Consider the following 18,024-nt stretch of genomic DNA (forward strand, 5'->3'; position numbering starts at 1 on the left):
TTTTTCCTCATTGAAGTATAATTACAGCGGGCCAGCTCTTCTTTAAATTGCGTAATAAATCTTTTCAATGATAAATACGTTGGCCGCTAAACCCGACTCTTTAGAAAATGACGAGAAAATCGTTCTTGATAAAAACATAGGTTGCTTCCCTTAACGTGCGGCGACCGCCGGAGCCAAAGTCTTTGGATCGTGTTCAGAAAATGAGAAAAATCGGGGTATTGTTCTATCTGTGAAATCTTCCCTGGACTAGAAAAGGAAAACAATCCTAACATTAATTACCTTTGGTAACAACGGGGCCGCCAACACCGGCGTCAGTTTCCGGTGGAAACTTAAACTCGCTAAACATTATATTTTACCCGCGTACCGCCCCGACCTTTGAAATCCGAATCCGAATGTAGTTTGCAAAAAAAAAAAAAAAAAGAGAGGTTTTCGCAGCACCTCCCCAATCATCGCCGGAGCGGGTCATTTTAACTAATGATGAAAGAACCCTGACAGGAATTCGATATCAATTTTAATTCACCCCAGGAGTGACCATTGTATTTAAGTGGTATTGAAGAAAGATCGCTTGATGTCCAAACTACAGTAGACAGCTAATTTCCGATGTCTATCTTTGAGTCTCCTCGAGGAAGAAGAATTTCATTAACCCACGGCAGCCTGGAGTCCCTTATTTTTCTTGGTTTCATGGGGCTCCGGGGCTCGCGGTAACCTCGCCCGTAAAACAGGGACCCACCACAGACAGACATACGCACGCACAATGACACGCGGCACGACGCACGATTCGACCTTTCATTAAAAGCATTTTCCGCAACGCTAAGAAGGCTCACGAGAATCCATCTTCCACAACGCGTGACATCTGCGCTCGACGCCAAACACGCGATCGTCCCTCCAACTCGATCCGGGCGACACGTGAAATTAGTTACTTAGCAGGGGAGAAGAGCCCAAATAATTGGGCTTAATTTCTCCACGTTCGATGGATCGGCCCTGGGGCTCAGGTCGCATCGATCGTGCCCAGAGGAGAGGGAAGAGTGTAACGGTAAACAATAGTAAACATTTGATAATCATTTCCAGACCTCGTTACTATTGTAGAACAGAGCTATTTTGGGGGGGGGGGGGAGAAAAAAAGAATAGTGTTATCTGATACGATCACCCGGGGTTTCGCATTTGTCATTCCTCCGTTTCAAACCGCTGAAATTCCCCCGGTCCCTTCTACGCTAGGTGGCCTTCATTCTCCCACGTTCAAGAACGGAAGAATGCCGCTGATAAAAATAATAATAATAATGTCGGTATTTGTTAAGCGCTCACTATGTGCAGAGCACTGTTCTAAGCGCTGGGGGAGATAGAGGGTCATCAGGTTGTCCCACGTGAGGCTCACCGTTCATCCCCATTTTACAGATGAGGTAATTGAGGCACAGAAGAGTGAAGTGACTCGCCCACAGTCACGCAGCTGACAAGTGGCAGAGCCGGGATTCGAACCCATGACCTCGGACTCCCAAGCCCGGCCTCTTTCCACTGAGCCACGCTGCTTCTCACTAACTTCTCACTGCTGATAACCGGGTTTGGGAGTCCGAGGTCATGGGTTCTAATCCAGGCTCTGCCGTTTCTCTGCTGCGTGACCCTGGGCAAGGCAGTTCACTTCTCTGTGCCTCAGTGACCTCATCTGTAAAATGGGGATTAAGACCGTGAGCCCCACATGCGACAACTTACCTTGTATCTCCCCCAGCGCTCAGAACAGTGCTTGGCACAGAGTAAGCGCTTAACAAATACCATCATTAATATTACTATAACCAACTCGTCAATCAGTGGTATTTACTGACAGAGACTGCGCGCCCCACGTGGGACCGGGACTCGATCCAACCCGATCCGCTTGATTCCACCCCGGCGCTTAGAACAGTGCTTGGCACAGAGTAAGTGCTCGACCGACTCCGCAAGTATTAGGATCGTTGGGCGCTTACAGTGAGCGGAGCACTGGGCTATGCGCTCCGGAGAGTCCGCTCTAATCCTGGAACGGACACGTTCTTGCAAACGGAAGGCCTCCTTCCTCGGATCCCAGGAGAGGTTGGACTTACTTTGGAGGATGAGGAATCGCACTCTTGGCAGATCCAGCCGTAGCCTGTTTGTTTGGGAGACTTTTTCAAGGGAGGCTCCAGGCAGCCGAAATGATAGCAGAGTCGACATTCATCGCACCTACAAAGGGAACAGGTAGATGGTGTTTCGGCAGAGAGGCAGGGCCAATCAATTCATCCGTCCGTCGGCCGGTGGCATTTATTGAGCGCTTACTGGGAACGGAGCACTCTACCAGGCGCTCGGGAGAGGTCAGCGCGAGGAAGCGCTTAACAAATACCATCATCGTGATCGTTATTGGTTCGACAGAGTCGGTGGACTCGCTCCCCGCCCACGACGAGCTTCCGATCCAGAGGGGAAGACATCGATCAAGGGTACTGACTGATATTACCATGTCACTGCATATTACATATTGCTACGTGCAGAGCACTGTACTAGGCGCTTGGGAGAGGACAATTTAACAGAGTTGATGGACTCGTTCCCGACCCGTGACAGGCTTACGGGCCGGAGGGGGAGACGGACAGCGATAGAGATGAGTAACTGAAAATATATAACTTGGAGATACGCACACGAGAGCGATTATAATGTGCTGAGTATTCGGGTGAGGTTCTGGGGGAGTTGGATGGACACAATTCCTGTCTTGAAGGAGCTTCCCCGTCTACCATCCTCACGACATATGGAAAATATCTTCCCAACTTCACGAACTCGATGCTCGTCTGGCACTTCGGATCCAACACCGGCATTGTTCATACAGAATATCCAAAACTTAGGGAAACAATTTGAATCGGTTTCTATTTCACTAAGAGATTGTGATGGAGAAAATGTCAACGTAGTGAAGACCTAATCCTCACCGCTTATTCCTAAAGCCTTATTTCTCTGGAGTGCAAGCTAAATGGGGGCAGGGAATGTGTCTACTGTTCTACTGCACTCTCCTAAGCGCTCAGTACAGTGCCTTGTACACAGAAAACGCTCCATCAATACGATTTAACGAATAAACTACAGCACCTTCTGTATCTTTGTCCTCAGTTGCTTCAGCTACCTGGAATTTATTTTAATGTCTGTTTCTCCCAAAGAATTGTCCACTCCTTGTGGGCAGAGATCATGTCTACCCACTCTATTGTGCTCTCCCTAGGACTCTGAACAGTGCTATGCACAGATAAGCACTCAGTACATACCACTGATTGATTTATTCAACTGCACAGTTGAACACGATTCTATTCCTGCTATCCAATGCTCGCTTCTCTCCTGCTCCAACCCAGACCGCACGAGTCGTTCCCCTAATGCTGATCTTCTCACCCTGCCTCCACCTAGTCTATCTCGCCGCCGACCTCTCGTCCACATCCGACCTCAGACGGGGAACGCCCTCCCTCCTCATATCCCCCAGACAATTGCTCTCCCCCACTTCAAAGCCTTATTGAAGGCACATCTCTTCCAAGAAGCCTTCCCTGACTTCACTTCTCGCACTCCCTCCTGCACCGCTCTTACTCGCTCCTTCATTCATCCTCCCTCCCCGCAGCACATATGCATACATCTGCTATTTATTCATTTATTTTAATGTCTGTCCCCCCCTCTAAACTGTGAGCTCGTTGTGGGCAGGGAATGTCTTTTTGTTGTTACACTGTACTCTCCCAAGCGTTCAGTACAGTGCTTTACACATAGCAAGTGCTCAATAAATAGGATTGAATGAATGAACATATACACACACGCCAAAATATTCCTCTCACCCAACTTTTCATGTATGAACATAGGTATCAAAAAATCTGCCTATACACTTCTCAATTTCCTGTACAATTGAGCACACATTCTACCTTTGAATGAAATGAATATTCCCGCAACTAATTTTATTTCGCCTAATCAGTGGCATTTATTGAGCACTTTCTGCAGGTGGAACACTGTACTAAGCACTTAGGAGAGTACAATTCAACCAAGTTGGGAGACACAATCTAAAGGGAACTGCAGAACTCTGCAGAATATCCAGACCTTTCTCGGCTGAGTTTCTTATGGATGTCCACATTGAATACTTTACAAAGGGATCACTGGCAGTCATTTCCCTTCTAACACCGCTAACATCCCATCCTTCGTGTTTTAGACATCCAGAATAGAGAAACACAGAGGTAAGCGAGACTCTTTTCTGGAAGAGGCTAAACGGGTCACACACTTGAAAACTCTCTAGCGTCACAGATGATAAATATGTCCACTCCGCACACATTGTTCCCAACCAGTAGATAAGTCGTTTAATAATGATGAGAGTGGTATTCATTAAGCACTTAACACTGTACTAAGAGCCGGGGTTAGGCGGAGCAGCGTGGCTCAGTGGAAGGAGCCCGGGCTTGGGAGTCAGAGGTCATGGGTTGCGATCCCGGCTCCGCCACTTGTCAGCTGTGTGACCTTAGACAAGTCACTTCACTTCTCTGTGCCTCAGTGACCTCATCTGTAAAATGGGGATGAAAACTGTGAGCCCCACGTGGGACAACCTAATTACCACGTACCTACCCCAGTGCTTAGAACAGTGCTTGGCACATAGTAAGCGCTTAACAAAGACCAACATTATTATTATCATACAAGATGATCAGGTCCCACATGGGGCTCACGGTCTAAGCAGGAAGGAGAACAAGAATTGAGAACCCATTGTGCAGATGAGGGAAATGAGGCAGAGAGAAGGGAAATAATAATAGTAATAATAACAATAATTATGGCGTTTATGGAGTCTGTAAAGCACTTACTATGTGTCAGGCGCTGGAGTAGATACAAACGAATCGGGTCGGACACAGTCGCTACCCCACATGGGGCTTAAAGATGAGGAAATGGAGGCCCAGAAGTGAAATGACTTGCCCAAGGTCACACAGCAGACAGGTGGCAGAGCCGGGATTAGGACCCGGGTCCTTCACTCTCCCAGGCCCGGGCTCTAGCCACTAGGCCACGCTGCTTCTCTAATGTTGTGGTCGGGAGATGGCCCAGACAACCGAAAATATCTCTCAAAACCAATTTTTTTCCCCCTCATCACTTTAACTCTCTGCCAACGAACAACATCTGCCACACTGCAATGTTTTGTTAACAGAATTTTCATCTGACAAGAAACCGGGGGAAAAAAAAGAATTTATCTGCAAATAAGGGAGATTCATACATCTTAGTGAGGGACTTGTATCCCTTGCTTTATTTACATACACCGGGTGTTATTTTGTAGTGAAAGGTATTCTCTCAAAACCAATTCTGTCAGATTCTGTTTATTTGTTCTGGTCTCTTGACTATTTGAATTAAAGTCTTTGGAGGCCAGAAATCCACACATAAGAAACTAGAGAGGAAAAAAAAATATCAGAAGACATATTACTAGCGAGGTACAGAATGCAAAATTATTAGTCGACAGGCAAATGAGCTACCTAGACTAGAAAAGGAAAAAAAAACACTTTGTGTTGCTAGAAACAATTCAGAGGAGAAACAGAAAATGTGTAAATAATGACAATCCCTGTAAGACACAGGGGAAAGCATAACCCATTTTTCCAAGTTTGGGGCATAACCTCCCCATTTGAAATCAAATTCATAAGTACCCCCTACCTCCCAGTAGACAATAATTCAAGTATTTCCAACAAGAATTTGGGCCAGATGAAAATCACAATCATTTTCTTAGAGTACAAGCAGAAGTTGGCTCAAAACTTCTTCCCTGCTAATAATAATAATGATAAGCACTGAATCCCTACTTTGCAGATGAGAAAACTGAGGCCCAGAGAATAATAATAATAATAATAATGACGGTATCTGTTAAGCAATCGCTATTCACCAGGCACCGTACTTTGCGCCGGGGCGGATACAAGAAAATCAGATTGGACGCAGTCCCTGTCCCACGTGGGGCTCACAGTCTCCATCCCCCTTTTAGAGATGAGGTCTCCGAGGCCCGGAGAAGTGAAATCATTTGCCCAAGGTCACCCCGCAGCAAAGTGGCATAGGCGGGATTTCAACCCAGGTCCTCTGACTCCCAGGACCCGCTCTTTCCTCTAGGCCAGGCTGCGACTGTTGCTTACCTTGGGAAACATCCCCACCGTTGAGTTAAGCTTTGATTGGAAAGACGGCCGTCGAGTGAGAACGCTTAGACCTGTTTAGTCTCCCGGTTAGACAGCTAGTAGCTCATTCGCTCAACCTCACTCAAATATCAGCCAGAGTTGAGCGTTTTTCACGTGATCACCCAACCTCCGTCCTCCCCACGACACCCATGAAGACTTTCGGGCATTAAGAATAAATATCATTATTATGCCTTACCTCCCCTGCCCTAGGACGATGGGTCTGAGAAAGAATACGTCTGACGGGTAAGACTTGCCGAGTTTTCCTTCCCAATCTAGACTGTAAACTTGTTATGGGCGGCGAACGTGTCTCCCAACTCTGTTCTATTGTTCTTTCCCAAGAGCTCCCGCACGCCGCAAGCGCTCAGTAAATAGCACCGATTGAAATCGGGCCCCGATACGTTGTGGGTCCAGAGGAGAGTCAGAAATGTGTGTGATGGTGTTCTAAGGAATAACGGCAATCCTAGTGTTTTATTTCACTTTCCGATCTCCAGGACTCTCCTGACTTTATTGGCGAGGTTTCCTCAGGTGAACGTGCAGATAGAACAGACAGCAACTATGCAGAGAGAACCTGTTTGATCATAATAATGATGAATGTGGAATTTGTTCAGCGCTTACTAAGCGCCAAGGACTGTACTACGAAGTGTGGAAGATACAAGATTATCAGCACGACTTGGGGCTCACAGACTAAGTAGGAGAGAACCGGTGTTGAACTCCCATTTTGCGGATGAGGGAACTGAGGCTCAGATAAGTGAGGTGACTTACCCAAGGTCACACGGCAGACACGTGACGAATCGGGGATTAGAACCCAGGACTCCCAGCCTGGTGTTCTTTCCACTAAGCCTAGGTGCTTCCCAAATTTTGTATTTTTCATGTTTTCCCTACCACTTACTGTGGTGCCCTGAACTCAATAAGGATCCCAATAAACACCACTTCTATGACTATGCATTTAGCAACTCGTGTTAAATACAGTTTCTCCTAAAAGCCTGGAGCAGAATGAAATGGGCCGCTAAGAGCCACAGTGTTGCTTCAATGGCTACCCATCGATCAGTCCATCAGTAGTATTTATTGAACACTTACTGTGTGCAGGGCACTGTATTAAACGCTTGGGAGAGTGTGATGTAACAGAGTTTATATAATACGATCCCAGCCTAAGATGAGTTTATGGTCTAGAGGGGGAGCAATAAAAGAAAAGCCCCAGCGGCAGCTTGGTTTTCTCTGGGTCAATTTCCCACTGGGAGAGAGTCAGGTACTTTTTGGGACACTGGAACGGCGGCACTTTTCATGTTTATCGACGCTGGGTAGCGAGACACTGTGACCCACCTTCTCCCCGAATACTTGCTTCTTGACGAAGGACGGATTTCAGGACGGGAGAAAAGGTGAAGGAAAAAAAGTCTCTCAAAAATGAACAGAAGGACTGAAATTACAAATTATTTGAGATCAAAAGGGGAAAAAAGCATCTCAAATACTTGATCAATGGAAGTGTCCTTCCTGCTCAAAATGCAAATGGACCCTGATGTGAAATGATGAGAAATCATTGGTTTTTAAGTGGGTGTAACAAACCCCGGTGGTAAAGTTCACTATCTTATTCACTATCCACCCTCGGCACTTACACATGCTTCTATAATTTACTTTAATGTCTGTCCCTTTCTCTAGATCGTAACTTCTCATGGGCAGAGAACGGGTCTACCGACTCTATTGGATCTCCCTTAGGCTTAGTACAGTGCTCTGCGCCCAGTAAGCACTCACTCAATACCACGGATTGACGGATTGAACGGGTACGCCGAATTTTATCTCCAGCAAATGTTACTACACATCTGATCCCTTCTAAGTGGAAATGCCCGAGTCATTCCCTCAGGGTAGCGCAATGGGGTTTGCGCACGGAGGAACTTGGAACTAGAAGAACGGTCACGCAATCAGTCGATCATATTTATTGAGCGCTTACTGTGAGCAGTACACTGTACTAAGTGCTCAGGAGAGTATGACATAAGGGTGTTGGTAGACGCGTTTCCTGCCCACAGAGAACTTACAGTTTAGAGGGGGAGATGGACATAAATTATAGAAATAAATTATGGATGTGTACCCAAGGGCTGTGGGGGAGGGGTGAAAGACGGGTGCAAATCCAAGTGCAAGGATGATGCGGAAGGGAGCGGGACAAAAGGAAAGAAAGGGCTTAGTCAAGGAAGGCCTCTTGGAGGAGGTGGGCCTTCAAGAAGACTTTGAAGGCAGGGAGAGTCCCTGTCTGTCAGATTTGAAGAGGAAGGGCGTTCCAGGCCAGAGGCGGGATGTTGAGCGAGAGGTGGGCGGCAGATGGACGAGATCGGGGTAGGCTGTAAATCAATCCATCGGTGGTATTGAGCGCTTACCGTGTACCGAACACTATCCTGAACGCTGGGGAGAGTGCCGCATACTGGGCAGACCCAATCCCTGCCCTCAAGGTGCTTACAATCTGATGGGGGAAACCGGCATCGACATAAATCATCGGTAGGGAAAGCGGTCTAGTAGAGGATATTTAAATGAGCGCTGTTTGGGGCCGGAGTAGGATGAGTTGTCCAAGAGCTTAAAAAATACAGACCCAACTGCGCAGGGGACTTAGAATGGGAGGGCGAACACAGAGGGGAAATGTGAAATTAGTCAGGGATCAGATTCCCAGAGCAAATATGGCAAATCTTTTCAGATGGCTCCCTAGCCCACCGTCCGTCGAGGCAACGGGGTGGGTGGGTGGGGGGGGGGGGGGGGCTAATGATCGAAATATCCTGCAACAAGGCGACGTTCTGAAGTTCACGCCTCGCCTCCCCCAAAGCCGACTGCCGTTGAAAAGAACGGGACAAAACACAACGCTCATTCAAGAAAGTCTCAGTTTAATTGGGGTACAGGAAACACCTATGGGGGAAAAAGAAGAACCGAGGCAGCTTTCTCTCCGGACCCCAATTTCCACCCTGCTTTTAAGTATCTGGCGGCGGGGAGGGAGGTGGCTCGGGAGATGACCTTTAGCCTTTCTCGGCCATTACAGTACCCCTGGCTGAATCGTTACAGCACGAAGAGCCTCCACTTAGAAACAATGATAATAATAATAATAATAATTGCGGCATCTGTTAAGCATTTGTTACTACATGTCAAGCACTGTTCTAAGCGCTGGGGAAGAAAAAGTCCCTATCCCACACAGCGTTCACAATCTAAATAGGAGGGAGAAAAGGTACTGGATCCCCATTTTACAGATGAGGCAACCAGGAGATACGCAAGCGAAGTGACTCGTCCTAGGTCACGCAGCAGACAAGTGGCGGAGCCGGAACTGGAACCCGGACCTTCTGACTCCCAGGACCGGGATCTTTCCGCTACCTGCTCCTCTAGTGGTAAACATCCACTGAGCGCTAGCCATAGGGATTTCCAGAGGAAAGCACAGCTCTTCAGAAATATCAGCAGAGTGTGAAGTAGCCCAGGGCAAACAGAGAGCCCGGTATGTTAGGAAGGCATTACGTTTGCGGGAACGTACCTGTACGGCATAAATTCCATGTTCTCCCCTACCTAAGCCCTCATTTGTCCACCTTTCCGGTCTCCTTTTCCTTCCTATCTGCAAATTATTTTGGGACTGCAAGTCGACCCCATTAGATCCTAAGCTTCTCAAGGGCGGAGGTGGGATCTTTGGCCTCTACGGTACGTCCTCAAGCGGTCGGTACGACGCTCTTCCTAAGGACGTCCTGTCAGTGAGCCCTGCCGATCGACTCTTCTGCCAGACTTTAACTTCTCCAGGTCATCTACGTCCAGTGTTTCTTAAGAGACTGTCACCTACCAACCTCGGTCAGGTTGAGGAGAATGAGCCTCAGATTGAATTTTAAGATGAACCTAACTTTATGATTCCTGCGGGCAGGGATGGTCTGTCTATTGTTACACTGTACTCTCCCAAGCGGGTAGGACAGTGCTCTGCACACACTAGACGCTCAATAAGTAAGACTGAATGAATGGTTTCATCTTGGGACTCGAAAAGTCGCTTGCGTGTCTGGACCACTGAAGCGGGGGGAGAGAGAGGGGGGTTGGGGTCGCTGACCTGTGAAACTGCAGTAAGCACAGGAAGCTGCTAGGTCCCCTGAGTGTTTCAAAGGGAAGAAAATAATGAGCTCGGTCTTCCTGTTTAAAGTGGAATCTCGATGGCGGCTCAAACAGTTATTCAAATATCATTTTAGAATACCGTAAAATCTCATTCCCTCAGTCGGAGGGGGGAGCAGCCTAAATAAGAAATATTTTGGAACTGCACAAGAGTTTTTGAAATTCAATTTAGCGGGATGACTGCCCACCTTTTTGGGTGCCTGTGGCAAGCATAGGCTTTTTAATAATAATAATAATAATAATGATGTTGGTATTTAAGCGCTTACTGTGTGTAGAGCACTGTTCTAAGCGCTGGGGTAGACACAGGGTCATCAGGTTGTCCCACGTGAGGTTCACAGTTAATCCCCATTTTACAGATGAGGGAACTGAGGCACAGAGAAGTGGACTTGCCCACAGTCACACAGCTGACAGGTGGAAGAGCTGGGATTCGAACCAATGACCTCTGACTCCCAAGCCCGGGCTCTTTCCACTGAGCCACGCTGCTTCTTTTTAAAAAAATGGTATTTATTAAGCGCTTACTATACGCCAGGTGCCGTACTAAGCACTGGGGTAGATGCAAACTAATCGGGTTGGACTGGCCCACATGGGGCCCACAGTCTTAATCCCCATTTTACAGATGAGGAAACTGCAGGCCAGAGAAGTGAAGTCTCTAGACCGTAAGCACTTTGTAGATAGAGAATGTATCTGTTTACTCTTCTACTGTACTCTCCCAAGAGCTTAGAACTGTGCTTAGCACACGTTAAGCGCTAAAAAAATACGATCGAATGAACGAATGAGAAGTGACTTGCTCGGGGTCCCACAGCAGAAAGGAACAGAGCCGGAATTAGAACCCAGGTCCTCTGACTCCCACACCCGGGATCTTTCTGTTAAACCATGCTACTTCTCAGTGGGGCAAAGCTTTCTTGAAGAGAAGCAGCACGGCGTTGTGGATAGAGCACAGGCCTGCGAGGCAGAAGGTCATGGGTTCTAATCCTAGGTCCGGCACTGGTCGGCTGTGTGACCTCGGGCGAGTCACTTCACTTCTCTGGCCTTCAGTTACCTCATCTGTAAAAAGGGGATTAAGACTGTGAGCCCCACTTGGTCCAACCCGATCTGCTTGTATCCACCCCAGTGCTTAGTACGGTGCTTGGCTCTTATCATTATTATTATTATTATTATTAACAGTGCTCTGCTTACAGTAGACTGCAAGCTCCTTGAGGCAGGGATCATGTCTCTTAGCTCCTTATGGGCATGGAACCTGTCTACCAACTCTGTTGTGTAAGCCCGTCAAACGGCAGGGACTGTCTCTATCTGTTGCCGACTTGTTCATTCCAAGCGGTGCTCTGCACATAGTAAGCGCTCAATAAATACTATGGAACGAATGAATGAATAATAATAATAACAGTAATAATAATCGTGATATTTGTTAGGTGATTAGTACGTGCCAGGCACTGTACTGAGCTTTGGCAGAGGTTGAGGCAATTGGATTGGACACACTCCCTGTCCCACGTGGGGCTCAGAGTCTCAATCCCCATTTCACAGATGAGGGAACTGAGGCCCTGAGAAGTGAAGTGACTTGCCCGCGGTCACACAGCATACTCACACGAGCGCTCAGTACAGTGCTCTGCATTCAACAAGAGCTCAAAAGATACCATTGATTAACTCTACTGTGCTCTCCCGAGTGCGTAGCACGGTGCTCTTAACTGACGGATTCTGAGCCAACCTGACGGCCGGGAACAGCAGCCGACCAATGTCTCCGGGGGAAATCCACGCTCCCGCCCACCAACCGACGTCTCCGCCACCGAAGACGAAAGAAGCTGGATGGTCTGTGACTGCTTACTATGTGCCAAGCACCGTTCTAAACGCTAGCGCTGTGCCACATACAATCTAATCAGGTGGGACGCGGGCCCTATCCCATATGGGCTCATAATCTGAATCAGGGGGTGGACGATTCAATCCCTATTTTACAGATGAGGTAACTGAGGTTCAAGTGCCTTGTCCCATGTCAAACGGCTGACAAGTGTGGGAGTCGGGATTAGAACCCAGGTCCTGACTCCCAGGCCTGTGGTTTTTCCTCTAGGTCATGCTGCTTCCCAGTTAAGGCACACACGTGGATGGCTTGATAAACTGCAGAAGGCGGCCATTCAGAAAAGTCTGGATGGAATATGTTATCTCTTCACTGCCTGAGACTGAATAAGTATTTGCTCGGAATGTTGTCCAATCTATGGGCTCCTGACTACAGTCTGTCGACGTGAGGGCGGTGCTTCTAAAACCGCTTCCAAATTCTTTCCTCTCGACTGTAATCCTCTTGATTCTATTTAGTTGCCATTGTTTTTACGAGATGTTCTTCCCCTCGACTCTATTTATTGCCACTGTTCTTGTCTGTCCGTCTCCCCCGATTAGACCGTGAGCCCGTCAAACGGCAGGGACCGTCTCTATCTGTTGCCGACTTGTTCATTCCAAGCGCTTAGTACAGTGCTCTGCACATAGTAAGCGCTCAATAAATACGAACGAACGAACGAACGAATGAATGAATGAATGAATGAATGAATGCTCGTTGTGGGCCGGGAATGTATCTTTTTAGTGTCGCATTGGACTCTCCCGAGCGCTTACTCTGGAGTTTCGCACACGGTGAGTGCTCAATGAACATGACTGACTGACTGATCTTCCCCGCACGGAATCCAGTGCTCTGCACGCTGTGGAAATTTTTAATTAAGTATTACCGCTACTCTCTTTGTTTACACCAGTGAGGGAAAGATAAAAGGTGGAACGACCAAATTTTGAATTAATCGGGTCGGAATGAATGAGGTCTTTCCGTACCACAGGCTCTGCTGTGGAACGAACGTGCTCTAGGCAAAAATCGTTTCTGAATTGGAGCTTTATGTTCCTGCTATTACCTTTGCCAAGATCCAAACCGTATAGGGATATAAAGATGAAAACAACCCATTTCTTCTTAAAGTAAAGCTTCACTTTGCCCCTGACACGACGCGTTGACGGATGAGGCCGGAAATAGTTTTATCCTTTCTGTTGTTTACACGTCACGACCGGGTGAGGTCCGGCAGTTTTTTAAGGGCAGCAGCGTGGCCTAGTGAAGAGAGTACAGGCGTGGGAGTCAGAGGACCTGGGTTCTAATTCTGGCTCCGCCACTTACCGGCTGCGTTGACCTTGGGCGTGTCGCTTCTCGGAGCCTCAGGTTCCTCGTCTGTAAAATGGGGATTACATCCCTCCTACTTAGACTGCGAGAACCTTGTGGGTAGGGACTATGTCCGATCTGATTATCTCGTCTCTCCACCGGGGCTTAGTATGGTGTTTGGCATAAAATAGGTGCTTAACCATAAAAAAAGGGGGACATTGTAACCCGTCTATTTACTCTCCCGGAATATTTTTCCAGGACGGGCTTTATAAAAGGAGCTAGAGAAGCGGCATGGTGTAGTCGATAAAGCCCGGGCCTGGGAGTCAGACGGTCATGGGTTCTATTCCCGGCTCCACCACATGAATGCCGTGTGACCTCGGGCAAGCCGCTTCACTTCTCTGGGCCTCCGTTACCTCATCTGGAAAATGGGGATTCAAGCCGTGAGCCCCATGTGGGACAGAGACCGTGTTCAACCCGCTTATCTGGTATCCACCCCCGCGCTTAAGTACAGTGCCTGGCACATAGTGAGCGCTCAGCAAAGACCACGATCACTGTTATCATTGCTATTATTACCCTTTCGGGAGTAAAATGCATTTGAAATTTCTTTTCAGGGGAACAAACAGGCCAGCTGGATAAAAACGAGCATTTTCATAACGCGAGTCGATGAAACGCCGCGGATAAATCCGCAGTACCTGCAGCAGGCAGGTTACCGGCTTCAGCTCCGCACCGAAAATCCATCCACCAGAAGGAAACTATTCACGTGGACGAAATGTAGAACGGGGTCAAGTATTCTCCTCCCAGGCAGGGGGTCGATTAGGCCCTTTCAGACCTGAAACACGTCTGTTTTGTTCTTTAATAATGGGATTTCCATCTGCTTTTGCCCTTGGAGATTTTGCAGCAGACTCTCTTTCTCGACACCGCCTAGCTCTGTATTTTCCTGCTCGTAATGAGCTAATTCTGCCCTGATCAGTCGGGTAGATCCTGATTTTTACCATGTAAATCAGATCGATGAGATAACGGCCAAGCGGGGAGGGGAGAGAAGGGTTCGGGGGCGAGGGGGGGTGGTCAACCTTATTTTATTTACAAAGCCCAGCACACACATCCAATTTCCTTCTCGGGGGTCTACCTCCGCGGCAGTGAGCCTTTATCAGCTGGCCTGCAGAAATCTCAGTGTGAACACGGGGGGGGGAGAGGACTGCATTTTCATAAAAGAACAGTAGATGCAAAGTGTTCCCATCACAGAAACATTTGTAAGTCGACAGAGTTGATCTCATGTAAATTCTCAAAAAGCTGACTCAGGGGGAGTGGTGAAAACTATTTTGTATTCATAAGGCAGAAGTGAACCTCGGTAGCTGGAAAAGTAATTACCTACAAGTCCCCGAAACACAACATTAATAAGCTAATCTTTAAATACAACTTCACAGCTACAGCTTTGGAGCCTGAGCCCCCCTCCCCCAAGCCCCTCACCCTCCACACACACACACACACAAAATCCTCCTCACTCCGATATACGCCGCAGCACACGGCATACAGAGTCGCTTAAAAAAACCCAAAACACCGTACTATGGCCGAGATACAATTAAGAACGGAAAATTCGATACGAGGGAGCTCTGTGGATCTGACTAGGCTTGGAGGGAAAATTCTAATTTGTAGCATGAGGCGTTTCGGCAGATGGATTTATCTTCGGAAGGGAAACTCTCTTCCCCCGGGTCAGAGACGGTCTGGCCCAGCGTGGACAGATATTTTCCGTTTACGGAAAGGAGGGACTGCAAATTTAGGCCTCCATAGCGGGAATCGAGTAGGTTGTCGAAATTTCCACAGACCCTGCACAAACCCGCCCCGCCTAGGCATTTCTGGACTTGAAAGGGCCGGGGGCCGAGATGCCGCTTCTGAATTTTTATTTTGCGCGCACAAGCCCAGTGGACATCTGGGCTTTTCCAGAAATGGGTGGGGGACTTGGGCTCCGCTTTTGGGGTGTTTTGACGATTTTCAAGATGGCGCCCGACCTCCCCGCTCAGTCGACCGGGGATGAATTTTTGCCTTTAGGATGGCGGGGATTCCTCAACACCGATACGGACCGAAGGTGTTGGATCTGTTTGGGAACTTGTGGTTTCTTTAGCCCTGGAAACGCCGGATTCCCTTCAAGCGCTCGACTGAGGATGGGCCAGCTACGTTCTCCAACGAGAAGACTGTACGACTATGCTCGGGCACCGGCAATAAAATCTGAGCCACCGTGGCCCCTCTGAGGCTGGGTTACTCGTCCATACCCACCTCCTTTTTCTCCCTCTCCACACCGCTCCCGGTTTTCACCTGTCGGTTTTCCCTTCTCCCCACCGAATGATAAATGCACATTATCTTCATGACGTGCAATCTTCCCCAGCATATAACCACATATTAATATCAGCAGGGAGCGCTGAAATCTTTTTTTAGTCCTTAAGAACGCATTAATGTCACCTGTGAGGAGCAGTTGGCCCCAGTATGGATAAGGTCGGTTTGACAGGGTGGAAAACTGAAGGGTTTTCGGGGCGCTTGAATGGTACGGAAGAGCTCCACCCCACCCCCGCCATCGCTTCGGCAAGAATCCCTCATCTCGTGAATTACAGAGCTTCTCTTTTATGGGTCAGTCAGGGACTCGTAATATTTGCCAGGCTGAGCGAGGCAGAGAGGCCGGCTCCCTCACCCTTGGAAAGAGAAGAACGGAAACCCCACGGTGTCCGCCGGGAACTGAGTCGGAGCGCTTCGGCCCTAAGTCGCGGGAAGGGAGGTTTCCTGGAAGGGATGCCGATCGAATGCCTCTCCTTTCGCTCGTCCTCGGTCGTTAAGAAAGGGCCGAGGAGGAGAGCGTTAGCACTTTTCTCCTTTGCAAACTGGCCACTGGGCTTCCAGAAGGCGGTCGGATCCTGATGAGGGTAAAAGTGGGCCGCCCCGTATCCTGAAAACAGCCTAAATACTGGCAATCTGCAGCCCCTGCAGGAGATGGGATGAGGGGAGCGGCAGAGGTCGGATTTTTCGTGTTCCCGCAAAATATCGAACCTTTCCCGAAAAGCCATTCCTAACGGATCTTTTCCACACCCTGGTTATATCAGATGTGTACACCATTTTAGACAGTTGAGTATGTTTCTTTTATTGAGTGTCTTATCTGAACACGAAGCCCTACTTCCTATGGCTTTAATATACTCGCATAGACCCATTTGCATTTATAATCTCTTTCAACACTTAAAAACATTTCTACCTCTCTTTCCACATGCCAGTTCCAGGAAGGGCGAGAGGCAGGCTACGCCGATCTTGGCGTTTCGGCCGAAAAAAAAAGCAAAGCAAAGAAAAAGTTTCTTCCAAGCAAGCTCGAGATGGAGGGTCAAAGTGCCGGGGTGTTCCCGCCGTTGAATTAAAAACTTGACCAGAAAGGCTTGGAGATCAGAATGGTATTTCTGTATCTCTCCGAACGGGCCGTCTCTGTAGAAGGAGTCCTGTCAGCTGCTCGCTGTAGAGTCAATGGGGTCGCGGACATTGCCTTTCATCTGGAATAGTCATCATTTTTACGTGTGGGGTTTAAAAAAAAAAAAATCGATCAAACCGCGACCAAACCGGCCGTCGCGGCTCAAATCGGTCATCGGAGACCACCGATGAGTTCCGATTTTCCTCAACGGACGTGCGAGGATAACGTAAGGGAAATGGTTCTGCCCAAAAGGAGTCCCCTCTTGCAGACGTAAACAATTAGTGAATCTTAATAGGCATCTTAATAGGCACAAAATCAATTCTTCAAAACACACGGCTACAAGTTCAGAACCCAAATGACCGCAACGCCCGGCAGGTCTCCCGCGGCCACTGAACTGAACGTTTTTATTAGCGACAATCCTTGTACACAGACTTCTAGGTTTACTCCACAACACAGTAGCATATTTTAGATACGGATACACTTCTTAAGCTGCGTCAAAAGGATCGGCAAACCAATCGGCAGCCGTTGCCTTTTTCGTTCTACGACACACGACAACACACTGCATTCCATTTTTCCCTTAGGTTTCTGTCAGTCTTCAGCGAATCCAAGCACTGGATATCATCATTTGCCAGGGAAGCACAAGGGAAAAAGACATTTCTTAATAGGACAATTCTGACAAGACATTTTTCCAGCACTTTCCAACAATGCGCATATCAAATGTTTCCGATTAGTGCAAAGAGAAAGAAAAAAAAAGAGAGAAAGAAACAAAATAAAATCGCAGGCAAATTAACTGCCTCGTCGGTCCGGGGAACGAACCGATCGATCGCTTTCTATCCAAACCTGACTCGCAAACCCGACTTTCGGTTGTGAGAAGCTTATGGGGAGGACAAGGTAGCTGTTCTCCTTTTACTTTTAGGTACTCTATCGAGGGTTTTATCCGCGCTTTTAAATCACATTTATAAAAAAGAGTTTTCCAGGCCTGTCTCCAAGGCTGAGTGCTGTCTGGTGTGGCAGACTGGTGTCTCATGATGGGAATCTATACAGTAAAGTGATAAGAAAAGAATATTAACATTTGAAAGATCAGAGCAGCTCTGCACTACGTCTTACGGAGAAAAAAAAAAAAAACATTCCGATAACATCGAGGCAGATTCGAACGGGATGTGAGGGAGCCCCGACGGGGAGAGCCTAACCTAAACCCCTTCGGGGCCTTCAGGATTTGCCGGGAACCAGGTTAAACGGTCCGAGTTGCCTCCTGAGAA

At 48.0% G+C, this 18,024-nt stretch overlaps 1 protein-coding gene across 1 annotated transcript in view; it reads right to left on the reverse strand.

The window, feature by feature from the left end:
• PHF14 (PHD finger protein 14) overlaps nt 1-18,024 on the reverse strand; it is a 197,696-nt gene that overhangs the window by 62,547 nt on the left and 117,125 nt on the right. The window contains exon 19 of the mRNA XM_039912824.1: nt 2,067-2,184. Within this exon, the coding sequence (XP_039768758.1) occupies nt 2,067-2,184 (118 nt within the window). The remainder of the gene's footprint in view (nt 1-2,066; nt 2,185-18,024) is intronic.

This window comes from Ornithorhynchus anatinus, chromosome 8 (assembly GCF_004115215.2).
Source record: "Ornithorhynchus anatinus isolate Pmale09 chromosome 8, mOrnAna1.pri.v4, whole genome shotgun sequence".
NCBI classification, from domain to species: Eukaryota; Metazoa; Chordata; class Mammalia; order Monotremata; family Ornithorhynchidae; genus Ornithorhynchus; species Ornithorhynchus anatinus.